Source organism: Vulpes lagopus, chromosome 1 (genome assembly GCF_018345385.1).
Source record: "Vulpes lagopus strain Blue_001 chromosome 1, ASM1834538v1, whole genome shotgun sequence".
Taxonomy (NCBI): domain Eukaryota; kingdom Metazoa; phylum Chordata; class Mammalia; order Carnivora; family Canidae; genus Vulpes; species Vulpes lagopus.
The window spans coordinates 167,081,693-167,106,895 of NC_054824.1; the positions used below are offsets into that span (position 1 = coordinate 167,081,693).

Consider the following 25,203-nt stretch of genomic DNA (forward strand, 5'->3'; position numbering starts at 1 on the left):
ACACATAATACCCTGTCAGAGTGTTGTCTCTATCATTACACTAATGGTTCTGATTCTTCTGGGCTAGTTCTGTGAATGTCCCAATGGGCCCTGGATCCTGCATAACATCCTTAGCCTCCATTTCTGGAAATGTCTTTATTCACACTCCCTCCTGTTTTGGCTGAATCCTGGAGAGCCAACACAATCCCTTTCCTTGGAATTTGCTTGCTGCCTATTCTATCTTATTTGGTCTCATTCCTCAGACCCTGGCATTCTATGTAGAATACACTTTCTAATATTTGAATTGTTTATATTACTTCACACAGGCTTCTTTGTTAAGGCTCTGTGTTAATAAAGTGCCTTAAGATTAATGTGCCATTTTAAAACTCAAATTCACAGCCTTTATATTGCTTTCCACAACTCAAGGTTTATCCAGATTCATGAGCGAATTTGAATTAAATAATGACCCAAGGCATAAGTTAATTTTAAATGTAATACTCTTGTCCTTTCTGCAGCATACCATGAACAGTAACTTCAAATTCCTTCTTGCGGTCACCAGCAATGTTTGTCGCCACACAACGATAAAGGCCTGTATCTGAAACTTGAGCCTGGGCAATAACCAATTTGCGTCCATTTAGCAAAACCTTGAATCCATCCCTTTCATCAATTAGCTGGCCATCCTTTAGCCACCTACAGAAACAAGGTAAAAAGAAGTCTGGAGATGTATTTTAAATAACTTAATTCCTAGAAGATACGTGTGTGTGTATATCTTGGAAGAACTAGATTTATCTATATATTATATGTTTCTATACATACATAGATATGTAAATTCTTAATTGTGTATTTGCCTAATTCCCTGTTGGTCCACACTATAAAATGAACTATAATTAAGAAAAGAAAAAAGCAAACCTGGCCCAACACAGAAGTTGGCATATTGTTGGAACCCCAGTAGCTATGTGTTTTCCTCATTCTTCTAATAATGCTGAGGAAACAGAGGTGAAAGCCCCTAAATAGTATTCACTTCAAATGTTTAAGTAATATTAACCAGCAAAGTGAACATAGTCCTAAAGCATCTGTAAAATAAAATCTTCAAATCATATAGCATTATATTTTTTCATTAATCATGAGTTATCACTTCCCATTTTACTTCATAATCATATGTCAACATGTTTTATTCTCTTAGTTGACTGATCCTTTGCATATCCTGCACCTTGGAAATGAAAGGTAAGTATTCATGAAATGCTTTGTGAATAAAGGAATGAAAAAAAAAAAAGAATTGGTGAACTTATATGCATGGTAACTTTCTCTATTTCCCTAATGTGTTCAGTAAACTTCTTTTTATTTAGTCATTCATTAAACATTTCAGTGCCTCAAGAAGATCTGACAGGTACTGCTTAACAAATCTAGCTCTATGAACTGAAAACGTAATTTCTAGGCATAAGTGGAATTTGTTTAATTGAACAGGTTCAGGGGCTGTGTGATTATTAAGCAAAAGTTGCCTTGTATATCGAGTATGTCTTTTAAAAGAGGAACATAAACAATATTATTTTATATGGCCACATTTTAATGACATAGAACCTTTTTCAAGATAGTTCCAAAACACTCAAAAAAACGGGAGGTATTTAGAAGACATACCAAAACCCTTACATGATAGTTGGTGTGGGAGAGCCTGTCACTTGACAATCGAGCTCCAGTAAGTTATTAACCATCACAATGAAGTAAGATGTTTCATCTCCTCCTTCTATAGCTGGTGGCACTAGAAAACAGAGATGTAACATACCAAGAAATATACACCAGGAAAAATACACCACCATTTTAAGTAATACTAAATTGCAGTTTAGAAGGCTGACAAGTATCATAAGAATTTGATATATGAAGGGGATTTGAAATGTAAAATATATTTTATCATACATACTTGCTAGAATCAAACAATGTATTTGACATGCTGTGGATTTTTGTCAATCTAGCACTCTGGTGCTGCTGAGGCCATCTGAATATAAAGTTGGCTTATATTTTATGTTGCTTATTTTCATAATAATAAGAGAAGGGAACCTCAAAAATTGGACCTCTGCTCAAAAAGTCTTCAATTTATAGTGAAATAGAGACTAAAGACATTGCAAGATTACTTCCCAAGGCCCAGAGACTAAGTTTCCTGTTGTCCATCATTGTGCTCATGACAGAGGACCATGTAATCACTCACTGCAATCAGACTTGTCATAGATATAAAATGCATCAATGTACTTAGAAATACAAAGTCTATCTATCAGAATCAGTGGAAGATTTATGTAAGCTCTTAGATCTTGGGATTCTAATAATAAATCCACCAGTTAGTAATGTGCAGTCCAGAGTTGAACAGACAACTGAATCTTCTCTAAGATTGGTTTATTGTTCTACAACCAAAAAAGCATTTAATAAAATGGTCAGGTTTTGCTATGAACCTGGAATCCAGATTATGGCATCTTTATTTACCTAAGACATCAACTTCGTATTTGATTTCCTTTTCTCCTGCCACACTGGTAGCCACACATACATACTGTCCCCGATCGGCTTCTAGGGCACTCATGATTTCTAATTTCTTCCCACCACCTTCTGTACGGATGTTGTCACTGGCTTTCACAGGTACGCCATCTTTCAACCAGGTCAGAACTGGAGGAGGGTTGCCAGTAGCTTTACACTCTAGTGTCAGCGAATGAGCAATAACAACTTGCTTATTCAGAGGTGCGCCCAAGTCACCTTCAATCATTGGAGGAACTAGGCAGAAAAAAGTAATAGTTCAGGCATCTTTGAAATCCTAATGAAATAAAAGGGATTTTTTTTTCATGTAGTTTGACCATAGAAACTACTTATATGTCTGACTCCTTCTAAGCATTAAGGGAAGAATTTCTTGGGCTAGCTGATATGCAACTATCCTAAATATTGTGGGATGCTTTGTACTGTGTCTGGTTTACAAATGGCAAATACTTACTTAGTCCTAACAGCTACTTTACCTTCTCCATCAAAACCAAATGGTCTAGATGTCCCATGTGCCATGGGGAAATGGTTGGGCAAATAAATGGACCACTTGCTGCTAACTGTAGCTTTAAAAATATTTTTTCTAGGGGATCCCTGGGTGGCGCAGCGGTTTGGCGCCTGCCTTTGGCCCGGGGCGCGATCCTGGAGACCCGGGTTCGAATCCCACATCGGGCTCCCGGTGCATGGAGCCTGCTTCTTCCTCCGCCTGTGTCTTTGCCTCTCTCTCTCTCTGTGTGACTATCATAAATAAATAAATAAATAAAATAAAAACAAGAGACTGAAATGTTTAAAAAAAAAAAAAAACAAAAACAAAAAAAAAAAATATTTTTTCTAAGTCATGGCACAACTCTTCCACTTCATATCCATGCATTTTGAAAATGATCAAACCTCCAGGGCTATGTCAGTAAATGAATTAGATGTTGGCATATTTAAAAACATAGAAAGGTATATGATTAAAGCACATATTTTTGCCTTACCATAGACATCCACATGGAATGACTTTTCAGCAGTTCCAGCAACATTGGTTACACGACATGAATATGTTGCTGAATCAGAGACCTGTGCTCGAGGGATATGAAGAAATTGTCCTTTATCAACATAAAGTGCTTGTGAGCTGGATATGACTGGTTGGCCATCCTTATACCAAGTAACAGCAGGCATTGGCAGTCCTCGTGTTTCACATTCCAGTTTAATTATGCTGTTGATCAATGCTGATACCTCTGTGGTGACATTCCCTCCTTTAATACTAGGTGGAACTATAAAGGATTTCAGAACAGAAAGAAGTCTTCTAAGCTTTAGTATCTGCATCAAACTCTTAAATTCTGTAGACACTTAACGAATTAAAGACCATTAGGAAGTCTATGATTTATCTACTGATAATAAATTGCCTGTCTTTTCAGTCTTTATCACCTTCCTTTGGGTGTCAGATTTCAGTAAAAACAAAGTCACAGTTTTAGTTTCAGGGGTTCATTTAAGTCCAATAGATCATATTACAGTAACTAAGAGAGTTATGTTTAACAAACAAAGCAAAACAAAATAAAACCCCACTTAAAGTTGATAGAATACATTTGAAATCAGGCCAAGGGAACAAAAATGTCAGATGTGGTAGACGATATGCCCTCCCCCCGCAAAATAGTAAGTGCCTTCAGAACCAGCTACTGGAAATAACTGTGGAATCTTTAACTTTTGCTTCTTACAGGTTTTTGTTTCGTCGTTGTTGGTCTTGGGTTTTGAGTTTTTGTTTTTGTTTGTTTTAGCTGCCAAGAGTTCATTCATTCAACTTTACTCATCTAATTGGCTACATGTGTATCTTCCATAATTCAGCAACCACATTCCTAGCCTCTCACACCACATGAACACTCTGCTGTTGGAAAAACAACTCAAGTGGTTCAATCCCTGCTACATCTTTTGACTGTGGTCATTCCAGGATTGTGCTACAATTGCTACAAGTTAAAAGAAGTCAAATGGCATGTACTTGAATTAGGAGTGCCTTAATATTATTTTCTTAAACTTTTGTTTTAGGAGAGGATCTATTATAGAATGTTTTTCTTATGGCTGGACTAGGGTTATTTGTTTTAGGAGAACAATCACAGAGGTGAAATAACCATCTCATCAGATCATATCAAAGGTACAAATTGTCAGCATGACTTATCACTGATGATATTAAGCTCAATAATCTGGTTGTAGTAGCTTTTGCTAGGTTTCTCCACTGTAAAGTTGCTCTCCTTTCCCCCCTTTTGAGAAAGGAATCACTCTTATCAGCCCATACATATGGGGTGAGGAGTTACATTTTACTTCTTGAGAGAATACCTACATAATTTATTTGGAATTATTCCATGTAATTTTGTTTCTCCTCCCCAAAGTATTCACTTATTCAACAATTTATTCATATCAGTATGAACTCAGGGAAACTTATTTTTATACTTTGGGTTATAATCTAATATTACATTATTTAATTTGTTGTTCAAATTGTTCCAGTTTTGACCATTGGAAGCTATTTCATTTGGTTCCTATGTTCCTTTGACATATCCATGTCATTTTATTATTTTAATGCTTTCTTACTTTCTGGCTCTTGTATGCTGCAGAGCTCATCTTGTATATTCCCTGCCCCAGCCCCAGAATTAACCATTTCTCCAAAAAGCCCTGGCTCCTTTCAGTGGAAAAGAATATTAGAAAACAAGAGCTGGGTGCTGAATAGAGTACCTTAATATTTTCTGATAATCATTCTTATAACTAGCTTACAGTGACAAACATTCACATACACATTTTTTTGGCACACATAATTTAAGGAAAGATCTACTATAGTGTGAAGTAAACTTGGTGGTGGAATAATTTTCTTATAAAGTGGTTTAATATATAACTCAGGGAAGCCAACTGTGGTTCATAAGCCAGTTATGGAGATGCTGAGGCAAGAACAGTTTTTACATTTTTAAACGGTTGGAAAAAAATAATACTAATATTTTGTGACATGTAAAAATTAATATGAAATTCAAACTTCAGGGTCCATAGAGTTTTATTGAGATAGTCACACTCATTTGTTTACATATTGTCTATGGTTACTTTCTCTCTCTAATAACTGCGTTAGGTAGTTGCAAAAAATAGCAAATACGTGTTCTCCTTGCTTCTCACTGATGCTCAACTCACCATAAATTTAAGTGACACAATTATAACTCACAGCATTTCAAGTTGCCATGCATATCACCATATCATATTTTATTTTATTTTTATTATCAGTGTATACTTTTTGTGTCAAAATAAGAAAAGAAAAAAATAAGAAAAGAAAAAATAAGAAAAGAAAAAATACTTTAAAAAGTCACATTTTTAAATGTGTGGATTATTTTGTTATACATTAAATGGCAAAGCATTGTTTATTTTGTAATAATTCTATAACTGTTCTGAACGTTTACAATATACCCCAACACTACTAGACTAAGCACTTGTCACATTACTTCCAATTCAAAACAATAGTTGGAAAAATTAGAAAATGTAAAATGGACTGACTCAGAATTTCTCCACAAAAATAAAAAGTCCAAATGAGACTATAATCAAAATAAGTTTCTGAGTGGTTCATATGTTTTCCAAGCAAGAAAATCCATTTGCAAAAAGTAATTTAAAATCAGGGATGATTACAGTCAGTAGTCATAGAAATGTGTCCAGAGAAATTTTAAATTTTTGTTTAAGATTATGAGCCGTTCCATGAAATGTGTCCAGAGAAATTTTAAATTTTTGTTTAAGATTATGAGCCGTTCCATGCTTGAAGAGTAAAGAATACTGGGAGCAACACTGATAGCTACCTTTTTTTTAAAGCAACTTCTCTGAATAGTATTCTTGGCCCCTAACAAATTAACAGATGTTACTGATACTGCTTTTTGTTTGAGGAGTCAATGCCAAGTTTGAAGAAACTGAAGAATTAGTCTCTAAGAACAGTCTGCATGGAACAACTACAGTCAAAAAATATTTTCAAAAAAAGTAAAAAAAAACACGAATTCATTACAACCTGAAGTAGAATCTGCTAAGATAGTACAAGGGATGGTGGTAAAACTATGTGTGGGGAAGAAAAGGCTTAGACAAATTTAAAAAGCTTATTAAAATGTAAGGTTTTAAGGTCTATATTCCTTGCATTATTTATTAGCAAGCACTCTGTAATATTCATATGTTATTGAATATTTTTTATTTGCTCTTATGGACTTAAACATCATTAGTTCTGTGAATCTTTGCTACAAATAGAAACTGAATGTAAAGACTTTTCCTACCATAGAGCAATTCAATGCTTTAATGGTGGTAAAATTATTAGTTTAATTTTTTTAGTTCAGGGTTGAGATGAATTTTTCTGAATGAATTGTTCTCAAACACTATTACGGCATACCATTGGTTGAATTTGGAAGTTACTTTGCTATAAACTTGATAATGTTTCTTCATGAGTTCAACCTAAAATTACCAGACCAAAACAGCTCTTAAATGAAAAACTTACACCAGGGTAGTCATTCTGTTTGAATCACAATTAGTGTCAGGCTGTTTTATAAATTTCTAATGCTGTCAAACAAAATTGAGATCTCCATTCCCAGTGGATTTTCTGTGGATATATTTTCCAAACTCAAATTTCAGTTTCAGCAATGTTTGTCAGACTTTGACACATATACAAAGGAAATTTCTACATTTGAAGTTCGGTTATCTCTGAGAATGAGGACCTTCCAACCAAATTTCAATTGGAATTGTTTCATCTGCAGTTTGGCATGCTAAGAGTGAATTATCAAGACACTATAAGAAAATTCTATAAATGCCTTCCAAGCAATGAATATGGTCAGTTAAAATAATATGTTCGTGAACTGATTCTGGTATTTGACAGTATCTACGTGCATTTTCCAGGATGAACTATATAAGATCTCATTATAGATCAGCATTAACAGATGGACATTTGCAATCAATTTTGGTGAGAGGGATAACTAACTTTCACTACCAATTAATTAAAATTTTATCCCCCCACAAGAATTCTATTCTTCTCATTAGTAGGCTTGTATTACAAAAAATTTTATAATTTTTAAAATCAGTAGAAAAAGAACTTCATCAACAGACAATTAGTAGAGAGATGCCTGGGTGGCTCAGCAGTTGAGCATCTGCCTTCAGCCAAGGACGTGATCCTGGAGTCCCGGGATCGAGTCCCGTTGGGCTCCCTGCGTGGAGCCTGCTTCTCCCTCTGCCTGTGTCTCTGCCTCTCTCTCTCTCTCTCTCTCTCTCTCTGTCTCTCATGAATAAATAAGTAAATAAATCTTTAAAAAAATAGACAATTAGTAGAAATTCATTTCTACTTTGATATATAAGAAGTACATAATATCTTTGATTTTGTGTCATGGTCTGCAAGATCTAAAATATTTACTATCTCTGCCTTTTGTAAAAAAAAAAAAAGTGGGGCAGCCCGGGTGGCTTGGTGGTTTAGTGCCACCTTCAGCCCGGGGTGTGATCCTGGAGACCTAGGATTGAGTCCTGTGTCGGGCTTCCTGTGTGGAGTCTGCTTCTCCCTCTGCCTGTGTCTCTGCCTCTCTCTCTGTTTCTCGAATAAATAAATAAAATCTTAAAAAAAAAAAAGTGTGCCAAGTCCAAGATAACCAATTAATACAAATTCAGGCTACCATTTTGAAATCTTAAAGAAGAGCAATTTATTCAGATTTAAAATTTTAATTTTGTTTTGAGACTACTTATGTCGCATGTTAATCTGTAAACGTATATCAAACTACTGGCTGAAATTGCCTAAGTCAACCACCAATTAGTTAGAGGATACATTAATGAAAGCAAGAACATAGTTCAAATAAGTCCCTATTTCTCCATGATTGTTATACAAAGGTATATCATTTGTACCGAAAAGGATCTATTTTAAAAATAAGCATTTATGAAATTGAGAAAAATTACTCAAAGAACATTTCAAATTGACATCAGAACAACATACCATCTACTGCTTAAATTTGCCAAATAAATAAATGTCACTTCCTATTTCAATTTAATTCAACTATATTTCTCTGAAACCTTACTTTCTGTTTGAGGAAGGCTGTTAGAGATAAAGGTAATGAACACACTGCACATTAAAATGCACTGCACATCTACCCTCAAAGACCTTTGTATTCTTTGGGGAGGCTCTCAGACTTTTTAAAATCAAACATGGACCTCAGGTTAAAAATCTTTGCCTCAGAACTAATAGGTGTCAGTTTACACAATCTCCCCATAGGATATTCAAAGGCTTTTTATTTTCTTCCTTTATTCATATCTTTCTCCTTGCTCTTTGCCCCCCTCCATCTCTTATTTTTTCACTCTTGTTTTGTCCCCATGTCTTTTCTTATTCAGGCACAATGTGCATTTCTGCCTTTCAAGTCCATCACCTGTTTTGTCCTCATGTTAGTATGTAAATAAGGAAAACCAATGAATCAACTGTGGTGTGAAACACTCACAATCTGAAAACTACATAAATATTCCTCACAGCTAGCCCAAATATGGCATCTGTTTCATTCATTCTTAGGAATAAAAGCATTTCCATAAGTGAAATAAAGTAAGCTTAATATTGCCCACTTGGAAGCGTAGACAAGCTTGCTAGAAAGTAAATGCATTGTTTCCTGAATAATAATAATAATAATAATAATACTCAAAACTTCACAGTGTTATAATGCCTTTCACCTTGGACAATCCTAGGAAACTTAATCATTATAGATCCCTCTCTTCTGGGTGCCTGAGGGCATCATACAGAGTGAACAAGAGGATCTGAAATAAAAGAACTCAAGCCCTATGGAAATAGGTGTCTTACTGAATCACCAAAATATATTCACCATAGATCTTGGCAACAATACAACAATGTGGAGAAGACTACTCAAAAGCTTAGGGGAACATTTGCACCTATTATTTAAATGTCTGCTTCTGGTAGGCGGCCAATAGTACCAATAACACTTTTGTTTAACTTGGATTCATGATCGCCAATCTTTCAGTAATGTTACTCTTTTTTGGAGGGCAAGTCTTTTCATGACTGAATTCTTCCAAGGCTTCTATTTATAGACAGAAATGATTTAAAAGCATGCATTAAATAAAATATCTTTGATTCAAGAGAGCTATTCCAACTTAATATAGGTACTCACATTAAAAAAAGGAAATTTCAAATCCAGTGAGGTTAATAGAAATCAAGCTTTTAAGACAATACAACCACCAGGTAAATAATGAAAAACAAATAACATTTATTAAACTCTTACTCTTATAAGCCAAGTAAACCAGTAAGGTACCTAGATTTTGATCCTTATAATAACACTATTAAGTAGATGCTATTATTGTCTCCAATTTACAGATGAGGAACCTGAAGATCAGAGGGTATTTGGGAAGTGTGGCCAAAGTCACAAAGCTAGTAAGTGTCAGAAGCTGGATCTCAACCTATTTGCCTGTCTCAGAAGCACAAGTTCTTATTAATGACTAGACCAGTGCTGTCCAATAGAAATATAATGCTAAATATGTATATAACAAAATTTTTGCTAGTAGCCATGTTAAAAAATTTGAAAATAGAAGAAATTAGTTCCCATAATATATTTTACTTAGCATAGTATATGCAAAATATTTCAGATGTAATCAATGTAAAATTACTAATTAGATATCTTACATTATATTTTCATATTAAGGCTTCCGTATCTGGATTATATTTCATACTTACAGCTTGTATCAATTTGGACTAGCCGCATTTCCAATGCTCAAAGGCCTCCTGTGGCTAGTGGTTACTGTATTGGACAGTATATCACTAGCCCATTCATTCATTTAGCAAACGTTTCTCGAGAGCTACTGTGTATCAAAGTAGGGAACAAGCAAAACAAGGTCCTGTTCTTATGAAGTTTAGCTTCCTTGGAGACAAACAGCAAGTGGGTAAACAAGCCCACAATTAGGCAATAACCTATCAGACAGTGATATGTATTATGAAGAAAATAAACTTGGATAATGTAATAGTGACTGGGTAACAGCTTGGCTTGGGAAGATCCTCTAAAGAGATGATATTCCTGAAGTATCTAGACATTTCGTGAGTGTCGTACGCTATGGAGAGACAGAAATTAGTGCAGTAAGTAGAACCACAAGAAGCATGACTGGTCTATTGAGTTCTGTTCCTTTCTATCAGGTAATTCTTTGTGCCCACAACATAATGTTCGTGTGCCTTCCTATGACTCTAAGTGTAAAAAAAAAAATGACTTTAGTATTCACTTTCCTCAGGGGATGTTGAGACTTAGTGCAATGAGGACTACGTACTGTGGTGGGGACTTAGCTGGGAAAGATAGTGACATAAACATAAGGCACTTAAAATATCACCAAGGGTCAGAATAAGGGCCAAGATGTTATGAAAAAACAATTGCATACCATTGGCTTCATTCAATTCATGCATCTCAACTCTTTTTAGAGGTGTTTTTTTTTTTTTTACTCTTTTAAGGATATAGACATTTTACTATATACTAATCACTTAGCAAATACCTGCCCTCTTGAGTGACATCAACTGAAAATCACTAGAACTCTTAAAGAAATCCTACTTCATGACAAAATGCATTAAAACTAGATGCAGTGTTCTAGTCTAAAACACAGCAGATAGGTTCTCTCTTCTAAAGTAAGTAGCATTCCAAATTACCCAGCATTGAATAAATGAACAGTTAACATTAAACCCTTTTTCTTCTTTTTTTCTTAGAGCCAGCACACACACAATGAAAAGTGGGGGAGTGGGGGAGTGGGGAGGGAGAGGGAGAGAGGGAATCAAGCAGGCTCCAAGCCCAGGGGATCAATCTCACAACCCTGAGATCATGATTGGAGCCAAAATCAAGAGTCAGATAAGGTTAACCAACTGAGCCACCCAGACATCCTCCCTTCTTTTCAATTTATGGTGAGAACTGGTAATAATAAAAAGCATAAGAAAATAACTTACTATAGACAGTCAATCTTATGTCCTTGGTTTGTTTGCCAGCTGCACTTGACACAGCACACTGGTAGCGTCCCTTGTCACTTCTTCGTGCATTCTTTAAATGTAAAACTTGTCCCTTGTCTAGAAGTTCAATATTAGGATCTTCTAAAAATAAAGGCCTAGAAAAAATAAATTTTATTCTGTGAGTCCGTTTTTATTTTCCAGTTTCCTCTCTTATTAATAATGAAAAATCATTGACATTTGAGATTAAAAATATGAATCAAAGTTGCTTTTTTCTGTATGAATCTAAAAGAAATACAATGATGTGATTAGTACTTCCATTCAGAAAAACTGAATTATTAAAGCACTTTACAAATGAAAATTAGATAATTATTACTTTGAGATGAAAAGTTCCTTCATTTCAAACTTAATTGTTGAATATTAATAGAAACCGGATAGTGTCATTATTTGCTTGAGTCTCCCTCCTCCTTATTTTTCTTTTTTGTTTTTATAGCCAAAATTTCTATCATCGTTTAGTAAAGTGAAACTTAAGAGTTTAGAGGAGCTTGAGGCAAAGCAATATTATTTTTAAACCAATATCATTATAATACCCGAAAGAGTACTCACAATATAATAAATAGTTATCACTTACTAAAGGCAATGATCATGCCAAATTTTCTAAAAAAAGAGATACCGTAACCAATATGAATGCTTTTATAATCATAAATACTGAACGATGTTTATGCCAAAAGCAGCTCATCTATAGTTGTCAAGGATGTCTTTCTCTACTATGTAGAGTCACTTATTGACTATTATAAAATGCTTACTTTACATAATTGGCTGCAGCTTTATGTAATACTTGAAATATCATGGTTATTAGTCTATGATATCCTAATATTCATGCCTTTAAAACTCACTGATCTTTCAGGAAGACTCAAAGCAGTTTTTAAAAATTTTCAGTGACTTAGCCATGATAAATAATTAGATGCACTGCTCTATTAAAAGCTGTGAGTCATACTACACGATTAAATGGAAGCACATTTAATTGTCTTATATATGTTGGCAAATTGAATTTAAAAAAATATTTAAAAAATTGTCTATGGTAGCACCCTCCACTATTTCTTGGTATGACACTTTGTAGGAAGTTCTCAAAAGCTAATAGAATAAATACCTTAGTTTATGCATCTTAACTGTTTAAAGAAGTGAACACTTGATAATGTTACTCAAATTTAAGTAATTTTAAAACTTTTGTTAATTATGTAAGTAATATAAAAATTTAAACAAAAAAGTATTATAATAAGAAAAGGTCCTCTTGATTTATTACCTCTAACGTGAGTCTTCCTTAGACATTTCACCATTATAAGTTTGGTTTATATTCTTTCTAAACATTTTCACCCTTAAATGTCTTCCCAAAAGAATCTAGTTTTTATATGTAAATAGTATTGCTTTGTTTTCTTCTCTTTTCATTCGACAATAGCTATAGAGATATTTTTGGTATTATAACTTGATTGTAGTCTTTTTAATAGCTGCCTAGTGTTTCACAAGATGACTATACTGTAAGTTATCCACTTATTTCCTAAGGTTGAGTATTAGTCAGTTTCCACTTTTCTGCCATCACAGTGTTGTAGGGAATACGACCTACTATGGTACAAGCCCTCCTATGGATCTGCATGAACACTTCCCTCTGCTAGATCTTGAAAATGTATTTGCTACATCACACAGCATATGGGCATTCAAATTTTAATAGATATCAACAAATTGTCCTTCAGAGTACTAATTTACATTTTCTGCAGCAGAATACTACATCCTGATTTCCTACACTCTAGCCAACACTTCACATTGTTCAAACCTTTACTTATTTATTTGCCAATCTGGCCTGTGAGAAACAAAAATCATATTATTTTTGTTTATATTCTCCAAATTATTGAAAGTGAGCGTTTTTTTCTTCCAAATTGTAATTTAAATTCCAGTTAGTATATTACAGTGTAATATTTGTTTCATATATAGGATTTAGTGATTCACCACTTACATACAACACCCATTGCTCATCGTAACAGGTGTCCTCCCTCATACCTATCACCCATTTAACCCATCTCTGTCCCTGCCCCGCCTCCCCTCCCGCAACCCTGTTTGTTATCTATAGTTAAGAGTTAGCTTTACACTTTCCCTTTGTCTTTTCTCTCCATGTTCATCTGTTTTGTTTCTAAGGTTCTACATATGAATAAAATTATATAGTATTTGTCTTTCTCTGATTGACTTATTTCACTTAGCATAATATTCTCTAGAGCATCTTTTAATACATCTATTGCTTAATTATAAATTTTTAAATTGCCTGTTTATATCCTCCATACATTTTTCTGATGTCTTTTTTATTGGTTTATAAAGTTTGCATACTTTATTTATACATAGTTGCATACTTTAAACAATGCAAATCTTTACTTTTTGCTACTTAAGTCTTAGACACCTGCTCTCAGAAACCATAATAATACTTGACCATACTGTGAGAAATAAACTCTCAGAACAATACGAATCCAAGTAGCCATAGCAGTGTGGGCAAACCTCAGTAGCCCTTGAACTTAAAGTCTGGGAAATATCTAATTGCTCTTTTGTGGTTGTTCCTTTTTCTACATTATTAGAACTAGCTTAAGTATTCATCTTGTCATAAAAAATATCTTTTCATAATTCAAACAGTTCCATGTGAAGGCAAATTATCTCTGCATTTGAATCTTGCATTTATCATTCTTTATTCATAGCCTTTGGGACGAATATTTAATGCACACTAAATTTGAGTTCCTCTGTTTCTAAAATAAATTCCCAGCATTTGTAAGGTTTTATAGTTCATTAGAATGAAAGATATTACAAAACTTTGAGACCATTTTTTGAACAATATTGTTTTTCCTTCATGTTCATTTAATAATATCTATGAGTAAAATCCACATGAATTTACACATCCGTTCCCTATCAGTCAGACTCTTGCAATAAATAGAAAAATGGTACTTACTTTCCATCTTTGAACCAGTGAATAGCAGGGAAGGGGGTGCCTTTGACCTGGCATTCAAGGGTAGTGTCATGGTTGAGGACAACAGAGACTTCATTTGGGGAGTTGGCACCTATTATGGTGGGTGGGACTTGAACAAAGACATTTTATCATGAAAATTGATGACTTAACAAAGGGTGGGGGGAGAAAAAGCAGATTATTAATGATTTCTACAGTATGTCAATAAAAATTTAATATTACAAATAAAATATCACACGATAATACCTTTTCATATTGCATCAGTCAACCCACCTAACTATTAAATTTAAATATAGAAACACATTCATTAAAGATTTGCTAGTAGGATAATTACTTGCAAAAATCAACTCATTTTGAGGAGTCATAACCTATATGCAAAAGGAGTTTTCAGGTGAGCGGCGAAGCTCATATAATGCAATTTATTACTGTTATACATTTTAGATAACAAATGATATCATCAATATTAATTTTACAATGTTCAAATTCTACATACTACAACATAGTGCTACTCGAAGTATATTACCCTTGTTTATTTTAAATTTTTTAAATTTATTTTATGATAGTCACACAGAGAGAGAGAGAGAGAGGCAGAGACACAGGCAGAGGGAGAAGCAGGCTCCATGCACCAGGAGCCCGACGTGGGATTCGATCCTGGGTCTCCAGGATCGTGCCCTGGGCCAAAGGCAGGCGCTAAACCACTGCACCTCCCAGGGATCCCACCCTTGTTTATTTTAAAGGGTCTCTATGCTACCTATGCTGTCAGATAGGAAAAATATGAAAATGACTATGCTAGTTTTTATTCTCAGAATTATCGAAATATTGAAAAATTCCTGTGCACTTCCCTGACTTTGAAATCCTCTCCGTTAATATCATGTTAAGATGTGTGGTCTTTACCTTAGGAGCAATGACCAACCCCCAAAGTAGCTCCCTCAGTAGAAGAGGGGTGTGACTAGATTTTGTTCTTTTCCTTTTTTTTTTTTTTAAGATTTTATTTATTTATTCATGAGAGACACAGAGAGAGAGGCAGAGACATAGGCAGAGGGAGAAGCAGGCTCCCCGCAAGCATCCTGATGTGGGACTGCATCCTGAACCCTGGGCTCAGGGCCTGAGCAGAAGGCAGACACTCAACTCCTAAGCTGTCCAGGTGCCCCCCAGATTTTGTTTTAAGACCAGGCTGGCTGGGGAATGAAGCCTGGATTTGAGTGGCAAGGAGTGGGTGAAGGGGGGCAGTTCAGAGGCTACTACACCAATTCGGCTTACAAATGATACCGTTACAGTTAGAGATGAAAGAGGTAGATAGTTTAACCCTGAATTAGGAAATAGTCTTGACAGAATACAGATACATTTAGGGAGTTGGAGGGGGGGAGAGGTAGAAAGAATGAGAGCTAGGTTCTAGCAGACCAAGTGGGTGGACAGAGGTGTGGTGCACTGTGATCGGCTCACTAAAGTTGACCAGAACATATGTTCACTGAGACCTTTTGTTTGATATGCCACTAAGACATTCAGATCAAGACACTGTGGAGAAGATGAGATGTATATTCTTAGAGCTCAGAGACGACGTCTGAGCTGGAAATAAAAATTTGGGACACATCAGGACACAGGATTCAAAGTAAATTAATGCCCAGAGAAATAATACCAATGTAACTAATGATAGAAAAAGATCATTTAGTTTTTGATAGCCTGTACTTAAATATAATAAGAATAATTTTGGTTGAGGCAATGAAGAGTATTTCAGGCTCTGAGAAGGCTAATGAGAGGGATCATTTTTATGCTGAAGCAGCTTAAAAATGGTAGTGTGAATGCAGCATCATTCCCAGACTTTACTTCCACCCCAGACGTAGAAACATATGCCCATTCTGATGAACAAAATATTGAAAATGGAGGAAGTCATTCTATCACCAAGTAGACTCTAATTGGCAAATATACTATCATAAATTAAAATTATAAAACTTTAAATTTATGATTACCACTAAAATTTTCTAAATGTCTTATATCCCAATTCTTCTACCCGCACTCAGAATTTTCCTCTCTTAATTAGGATCCGGGCAGAGGTGATTTAGTGATAAGAGTTAGAATTCAGGAAGGTGCATCTGCTATTTTCTCCAGTTCAAGTTACAACCTAGCAGCTTCAGGTGTCCGGAGCATTAGTGAGTTTTATTCTGCATCATCCTGGATAGTTACTTCCCTGAAAATTTCCTGCTCACTTCACAGGAGAAATCGACAAGAGTAGTAATTTACTATTTTATATATAAGACAGTACCAAATACAGACATCTCTGTATGATAAATAATAAATAACTTAAAACATTCTATATCATATGATTCTGATTAACCTATATTAAAAACAAAAATAATGAAAGAGTGAAACAAATGATATTTCTCTTATCAATGTTTTTTTTATCTCATTGCTCTTTCTTAACTGTCAGCTCCATCCTATTATAAGAAATGCATGGAACGCCTGGGTGGCTCAGTGGTTGAGCATCTGCCTTTGGCTCAGGTCATGATCCTGGGGTCCTGGGATCGAGTCCCGCATCGGGCTCCTTGCATGGAGCCTGCTTCTCCCTCTGCCTGTGTCTCTGCCTCTCATTCTGTGTCTCTCATGAATAAATAAATAAAATCTTGAAAAAAAAAAAGAAATGCATCTCAAAATTGTAGGTTTTTAAAAGTCTGTTTCACTTACCTAACACATCAATGTTAAAATACTTCTGAGAAGTGCCTGCAATATTAACTGCTTTGCAGGAATATCTTCCTACATCCTCTGGAGTGACTTTGAAGAGCTTTAATATCTTCCCATTGTTCACAATCTGAATGGTGCTGCTTTCACTCACCTTCAACAAAATGGTCAGTTATTTCCAATCCTAATACAAATGCATACTTAGGAATTGACATAGAAGTTTTCTATCATTATTAAGAAGAAAGTTCTATCTGAGTGATTTATTCCAGAGGCAGAGGCAAGGAATTATGCATATTCTGATGCTTTTACTTACCTGGACGTCATCTTTGTACCACATGATGATGGGAGAAGGAGTACCTTCAACTTCACAAAAGAGATTGGTCAGTTGATTGACCAACACAGATACGTTTGTTATGTGTTCTTTATCTTTAATTACTGGAGGAACTGCAAAAAGAGAAGAGTCATGGCTAGATAATTTTGTAATAAATATTATTTATGAAGTTTCTGTACACAGGCCTTTAGAAAGCAACTTCTGAGATATGTGATAACCAAAAAGGCTGGTCATACTTAAGCACATTCCTTAACATTAAGAGGAAGATCTTGACCAATATATTTATAAATAACTCTTATTAAAGTCTTACTTTAATGATCAGAGTTTTGAAGTGATGATAAAACTTAAGATAAAGTTAAGGGAGAAACTAGTTATTCCACATATAACTCAAAATGTAAACTGCTACAGTATTAATTAAGTCATGTGGGACTCACTGCTTTGCTGATGGAAGTGCATATGCCCAGTGTCTATGGAAGCCATTATCTATGAAATTTTAAAATGAACATAACCTGTGACTGATGCCAAATGACAAATGTACAAGTATTTCATTAAGGTGTTACTTATAATAACAAGTAATTGGTAACACAAATGTTCATCATTAATAGATGAAGGTTAAGGCAATCATGGCATAGCCATTCAGTGGGATGCTAAACAGGTATAAATAAGAGTTAGGAATAATGAATAATCCCCAAGATAGTTAGTTTAGTAAAATAGACAAAGTGTAGAGTAATGGATGCGGTGTTCTCCTGTATGGATCTTTTTATATATAAAAATAGGATAAAATATATATTCATATTTCTTTGTTATGTATAAATACCCCTGGAAAATACACACACACACACACACACACAAACTAATAAATTCCTTTGCCCTCCAGGAGGATAAGTAGATAGCTTAGCTTAAGTCATGAGAGTTTTGACGATTCTACTACTTGAATTTTGAATAAAGTCATAATAAAAATTTACACAAAATTTTAAATCGATTAATCAATGCAATCAGATTGTCAGTTTCCTGCTTGATAGCACTCTATTCACATTAATATTAAATAATACTACATTGAGAGAATAACTTACATATATAAGAATTAGAAAATGTCATATATTCAACTATATGGTTTTGGTATCTTATCTGTGTTTACCATGGACTTTGAGGTTATATTTTTTTTCTGTTGTTCCAGCTTCATTGACTGCCACACAGATGTACTCCCCATTGTCATAGGGTGTAACAGAAGCAATAACCAACAATGTGCCATCTTCCAAGATAGAAATACCAGGCTCTCTGCCTGTCAGCTCCCTACCATTCCATATCCATTTGATGGTTGGTTTGGGGGTACCTAAATGAAAAATCAGAGGTTTGTGATATTTTATAATAAAATTAGGAATCATTATTAAATATCAAATACATTGAGGAGAAATAAAAAAAATTATGACTATAATTTATACCCTAAGGTACTATGCTGCTTTCAAGATATTTCTCCTGCATGAAATTTCTTTTTCTTTTTTTTTTTTAAGATTTTATTTATTTATTCATGAGAGACACAGAGAGAGAGAGGCAGAGACCCAGGCAGAGGGAGAAGCAGGCTCCATGCAAGGAGCCCGATGCGGGACTCGATCCCGGGTCTCCAGGATCACACCCTGGGCTGCAGGCGGCGCCAAACCGCTATGTCACCAGAGCTGCCCTCCTGCAAGAAATTTCAAAGAGATTATGGTATTTAATGCCTCTAATTCCTGATGAGTCCTAAGGGACCTATGGTCTCTAGAGTTGAGCAAGTTGTCTTTCCAAGATTTTCAGAAAACAGTAAGCAAACCAAGGCATTTTCTTGTGTGAGTTCATGGTAATTAGTGGGGAAAAAATTATATTAATCAAATGGGAGAGTTTGGGGGTAAAAATAAATGAAGAACAAAAAGCAAGGGACTATCACAGGAATAAAACATAAAGATTGCCCAACCAAATAGAGTCACAACTGCAGAAGTGATCCTTTATATAATTCATACTTCTAATAGGCCTCATATAGCAGAGATGAGGAACTTCTACTACCCACACATCTAGTGATTTCATGATGTTAAACATAGGACAATAGGAACAATTCTTGCCTTTTATACTGAAAAGAAAATTGGGAAAGCAGAGAGCAGGACTAGTTTCCTAGATTTACTTATAACCAAAGAGTAAATGGAAATAATGTGCTCGTGAGTAGAAGTAATAAAACCATCTTGAAGTATGTAATAGAGACAAAAGCACATATTGGAAATAGATGAATTCCATATTAAGAACGTACTTATGGGGATCCCTGGGTGGCGCAGTGGTTTGGCGCCTGCCTTTGGCCCAGGGCGGGATCCTGGAGACCCGGGATCGAATCCCACATCAGGCTCCCGGTGCATGGAGCCTGCTTCTCCCTCTGCCTGTGTCTCTGCTTCTCTCTCTCTATGTCTATCATGAATAAATAAATAAAATCTTTAAAAAAAAAAAAGATTAAAAAAAAAAAAAGAACGTACTTATGTAGCAAATGATGTGTCAGGCACTAGTCTAAGTACTTTCAAAATTTACTTAATACCTATAAAAATAAAAAGAGAGCATATTAAATTAATGTGGTTGCATGACGTTATTAATAATCTTAAATTAAGGGATGATAAAAATATTGGTATTGGTATATAATCCAAGACAAGTACAAAAGGAGGTAGAATGCAAAGAAGGTGTCATTAAAGGTAAACTCAAGTTGAGTTAAGGACTTATAAAAGTGACTCTGAAAGGTTTATTTATGAGAAAAATAAAACAAAAAGATTGGCCTATTTCATTGTGCTAACAGTAAAAAGCTGACTGATGAGGAAGAGAAGGTGAACTGATGGACTATAATTGTCTATGCTGTCAAAGAAAAAAGAGCTATAATCATTTCACGTCTTCTCATCCCACTCACTCCTTTTTGTGTCTCAATCAGACTTCTCAGTGATATTTGTTGAGTTAATAAATGAAAAATTAAATGAACAAGCAAAAAGAAGTTTCACACTAGCTTTAACTTATAAATGGTCGAACCATCATGTACAAGATGAAATTTGTTGCACAAAACAAGGAAAAGGCATTTAGCTCCTTCAAATGAACCTAAGAATTATATCCCAGGTGAAAATGGGGAAGTGGAAAGGGGTGGTTTTTGAAGGCGGAAAAGACAAATCAAAAGAGCCAGGAAAGGGAAGTCCTCCAAGCCAGCATCGGAGTCCAGGAGCCAATGGGGGTCCAGGATCCAATGCAGAGCAAAGGGTAACAGTGCAGCGACTACTCATTGTGAATATCTGAATTTAAACTCTTTTAAAGGTCCCCTCTTCACGCCATGCCTCCTCCCTCAGTGCTATTGGGATTGTTACTGATGATTATTTTGATATATGGAAAGATTGTTAAAGTTCTCTTGTAATGCTGGTAGAAAATAATCATTGGTGAAAACTACTGGAAAGATGCAGAATCTTGCTACAGAAACAGGAACAGCCATGAGGACTCTCATCTGCAGCTGCTTCCTGGAACAAACGCTGAGAGGCATTTGTGGGAGCAATGATGGTACCAGCTGCCCGGAGGTTATGGAAAAAAATTACTGCCTGGACATTGCCAGAACTGCTATAAACACATCTGAGTCATTATGGACGTTCTTAACCACATTCTGGCATCCAGAGCAAGGGTGACAGTGACAATGCCTCTCTCACATCCCCCTGAGGAGAGAAAAGAATAGTTTCCTGCCAGGAAACATGTTGAGATAGAAAGCCCAGGAGTTCAGGGAGGTAAAGGGTTTTGGATAAGCCTCAGAGTGCCAAGTTAGAACCTGGCTTTAGAATTACCAGTAGTAAGCAAATCTAAGAAAAGAGGTTTTGGGAAGAGCAGTATCCAGGACAAATAGGGAGTTGGTCCTAATTTATACTTCTGAATGAGATAAATGCTGAAAATTCTGAATAGCTCTGTCATATTTTATTTTAAGATTTTATTTATTTATTCATAGAGATGCAGAGAGAGAGAGAGAGAGAGGCAGAGACACAGGCAGAGGGAGAAGCAGGCTCCACACAGGGCGCCAGATGTGGGACTCGATCCAGGGTCTCCAGGATCACGCCCTTGGCTGCAGGCGGCGCTAAACCGCTGTGCCACCAGGGCTGCCTGCTCTGTCATATTTTAAAGAGAAATTCTATCAAAATAGAATGAACTAAGAAGCAACAGGAAGGAGCATGAACTACGTGGGAAACATAGTAAGGCCAATTTGGAAGAACAAAAGGTTTTTCCATTGAAGTAAATAAAATACCTGTGAGGGAAAAACACTTATTCAAAGAGCTATTTAAAAGAGAGATTAATGCCCTCTAATCCTTATAACAAGGACTAACAAGTAGGTCTTTTTATAATGATGTTTTAGGTTCAATAGAGAATTCTGGAAGAATATAACATTATGGTAATGTCCAACTATTACATACCTTTTGCAGGACATGGAAATGCAATGCGTTGATTAGCCACCCGTTCTTGGAATGGAGTGTTATATGGAGGTTCTAGATCTTCCAGTGTAGGTGGTTCTATTAGAAAAATAAATGCATTATCATAGGCTTTTCCTTTAGCAATATCAAACTCTCCTGCGGCATCATTAATCAGCTACCCTGGTGAACTGATATCTTTCCTGATTCTTCTTTTAATTATGACATATATTTTTAGTGGCCAGCTATTTCTACCTCAATGTGACCTGGAGATTTAAAGGTCAAAATGTCCCCACCCTCCAAAATTCATTATTTTCTGTTTTCCCACAATTCTGTTAAAACATAATGCTTCACCATTTTTCTTATGTCTTCCTCCTGACCTCCACACCCAATCACTTAGGGCTATATGTTCATCATATACCTGTATCTCCCTCTCTATCCTTAGGTCACTGCTTGTTTCAAACCTTTACTTCTTTTGCCCGAACTATTTCAGTAGGCTTCTTACTGGAACCCTTTTCTCGAACATGTTCCTCTTTGGATTCATATTCATTCACACAGAGACCTCAGAATATTCTCTCTGAACCATAAATCTCATCGTGTGATTTCCCTGATGAAAATCACTATTTGTATTCATTTTATCTGTAGAATAAAGTTTCACACCTGTTCCTTAGTGTACCCTATCAGTGAATCCCACCTCTCTGAACACCCTCATTATCCATCCATTTCATGAAGAAATTTGGGAGTCTCCAAATTGATGAGTCCTTCATCTCCTTCACTCCCTAATCCGAGAGTAGATCATCAGGAAAGAGCTATTATTTTTTGAGTCCATTCCCTTCTTTCCCCCAAGTCCAGCTACCATCATCTTTTGCCCGAGCTACTTTGATAGTCTCCAGCTGTTTCCCCTCACCTTCTCCAGTCAAGCCATTCTATCCCCAAAGAGTGATCTTTTAAAATCCAAATACATCATTTCCCGGTAACAATGCCTCCAAATCTTTTCACTACACATAGAATAAAATCTAAACTCCTTAATCTAAGTACCTAGATCTTGGATAATCTGGTCCATGATTGTGTGTCCAGCTTTGCCACATGTCATTCAACACCCAGTATGAAATGCAGCCAGCTTGCCTTTATTGATTGACTTATGCCAGCTTATCCAAAATGTCACATTTCCTCTTCTTCACATTCTACATCTTCTCCTAAGGCTCTCACCATCCCACCCCACCCCACCCCACTGCATTCCTGTGCATCACCTACTGTACTTCTGTTCATTCTTCAAATCTTAACTGGCATGTCCCAACCCAAGAAAGACTTCTTTGTTTTGTCTTTCTTTAAAAACTCATATAGACCTTCTAATGGTTTGTGAAGGCACTAACCAGTTTTGTTTATGAGATTATGTTATAAAGGTCTATGTTTTCCACTGACCCATACATATAAGCACTCAATCAAGTTTGCTGAGTGAATGAATGAACTGGGTAAGTTCTCCAACAGTGTCCTAGCCATCCATCTAAAATTGCTGGGGCAGATATGAAGTGCTGAGTACTATGGTAGTACAATACTTGCTTATCTTTCCTTCTTGCCTTTGCACTGGTATTCTCTGTGCCAGGAATGCTCTTCCCCCTAATGTCCACATGGCTAGCTCTTACTAGTCAATAGATATCACTCTAAATATCACCTCCTCAGAGAAGTTCTACCTGCCAATCCAAAGTAGCCAACTGTGGGGCTCCTGGATGGTTGAGTCAGTTAAACCAACCATGATATCGAGCTCCATATTGGGCTCTGTGCTTAGTGTGGAGTCTGGGATTCTCTCTCTCTCTCTCTCTCTTTCTCTGCCCCACTCCTGCTCCCACTTCCCCTCATATAAATAAATAAATAAATAAATAAATAAATAAATAAATAAATAACAATTTTAAAGTAGCCAATCACTGGGAGCATTACCCTATTTTAATTTTCTACATAGTACTCTTCTCATGATCTGCATTTCTTATTTATTTGCTTGCTTTCTGCCTACTCAGAGAACAGCTTATGCCAGCAGGTCATATAATATACCCCCACCACACACATATTTTCCTGTGTCAAAAATCACCTTGGACATGCAGTGTTATTTCCGTTTCATCACTGCCTGCTATGTTAGTAGCGACACATGTATATTTGCCGGCATCAGAGAGCATGGCTTGGTCGATGCTTAATGTTCCATCTGAATTGCTAATATGCTGCACTCCATCCACCAGCATGGCACTTCCACCCTTAAACCAGGTGATTACAGGAAGAGGCATCCCTTGAGCATTGCACGGAATGTCCACTCTTTGACCAACTTGGACTTTCATAAGTTTAGGGCCATGTTGTATCTTTGGAGGAACTAGAAACAACTGAGTATTAGTAATCCAATTTTTAAAATTCCTTTCTCTTCTCACTATTAATGAGAACTCCTTACCAAGAGGCAGCATGAGAAAGTGGAACAATCTCACGATTTGGACCCAGATTCAGGCTACTTACTAGATGTGCAATCTAGGGCAATTGAGTAAATTTCCTGAGGCCTGTTTCCTTGATAATCCAGGCAAAATAACCGCTTCAATACCAGTACACTGCAAGGTTTATGGGAAATAATAAATATAAAACCCCTCATGCCAAACTTGAGGAAAAAGTGTTTAAAAATGTTAGGTTTCAAAAAAGAAAATGTTAGGTTTCTTTTAATTTATAAATAATTTACAGTTTAAAATCCTCTTAAAAGGCAATGATTTCTATAACATAAGGGAGTAAAAGAAAAAAAAAAACATTTTTCTTCATGTACTCCCAGTTTTTGTTCTCTTTGTAGAAGGTTTAGCCAGACAGTAAGAAAAGTTTCTCATAAAAACTTTTGCTAATTTCAGAGAAGAAAATCAAGTCTCTACTACTTGTCTTAATCTACCTTCCTTTATAAATTTAAATGTGATAATTTATCAAAACACTGGCAAGTGTTACTGGTTTCCACATACATGCATTATACACTAGAGAATCAAGTTGACTCATAAGGATATAATTAGAATTTCTGTACCTTACATCCCATTCCTCTGTCTTTTTAAAAAATTTAATATTTAACCAATACATTCTAAAGGTTGTGACAACTTCATAATTTTCAGAGGATTATTTTATCATCATTTTATGAAAAAGAAAACTAAAGGTAATAGAGGTTGGATAACATGCCCAAGATGCCCTAGAGCTAGTAAACAACAGAACTCTCATTGGATTTCAATCCCATGGTTAATAAGATACTATTACAGTGATTGATCTGAGAGTGAAATCAGGTCAATACTAACTGAGGGAATCTTTTTCTGATATTTGAATATCTGGCATCTACACAATGCCTGACAGAGTATGTACTCACTAGGCATATGTTGAA

The 25,203-nt window shown here is 35.7% G+C and overlaps 1 protein-coding gene across 1 annotated transcript in view; it reads right to left on the reverse strand.

Moving 5' to 3' along the window:
- The window catches only part of HMCN1 (hemicentin 1), a 465,430-nt gene that overhangs the window by 187,489 nt on the left and 252,738 nt on the right, over positions 1-25,203 (reverse strand). Inside the window, exons 24-34 of the mRNA XM_041767864.1 lie at positions 23,911-24,183; positions 21,834-21,929; positions 18,539-18,733; positions 17,383-17,513; positions 17,076-17,223; positions 14,382-14,508; positions 11,405-11,559; positions 3,468-3,746; positions 2,449-2,730; positions 1,627-1,735; positions 500-669 (exon numbers count right to left, since the gene is read on the reverse strand). Coding sequence (XP_041623798.1) covers positions 500-669; positions 1,627-1,735; positions 2,449-2,730; positions 3,468-3,746; positions 11,405-11,559; positions 14,382-14,508; positions 17,076-17,223; positions 17,383-17,513; positions 18,539-18,733; positions 21,834-21,929; positions 23,911-24,183 — 1,965 coding nt within the window. The remainder of the gene's footprint in view (positions 1-499; positions 670-1,626; positions 1,736-2,448; positions 2,731-3,467; positions 3,747-11,404; positions 11,560-14,381; positions 14,509-17,075; positions 17,224-17,382; positions 17,514-18,538; positions 18,734-21,833; positions 21,930-23,910; positions 24,184-25,203) is intronic.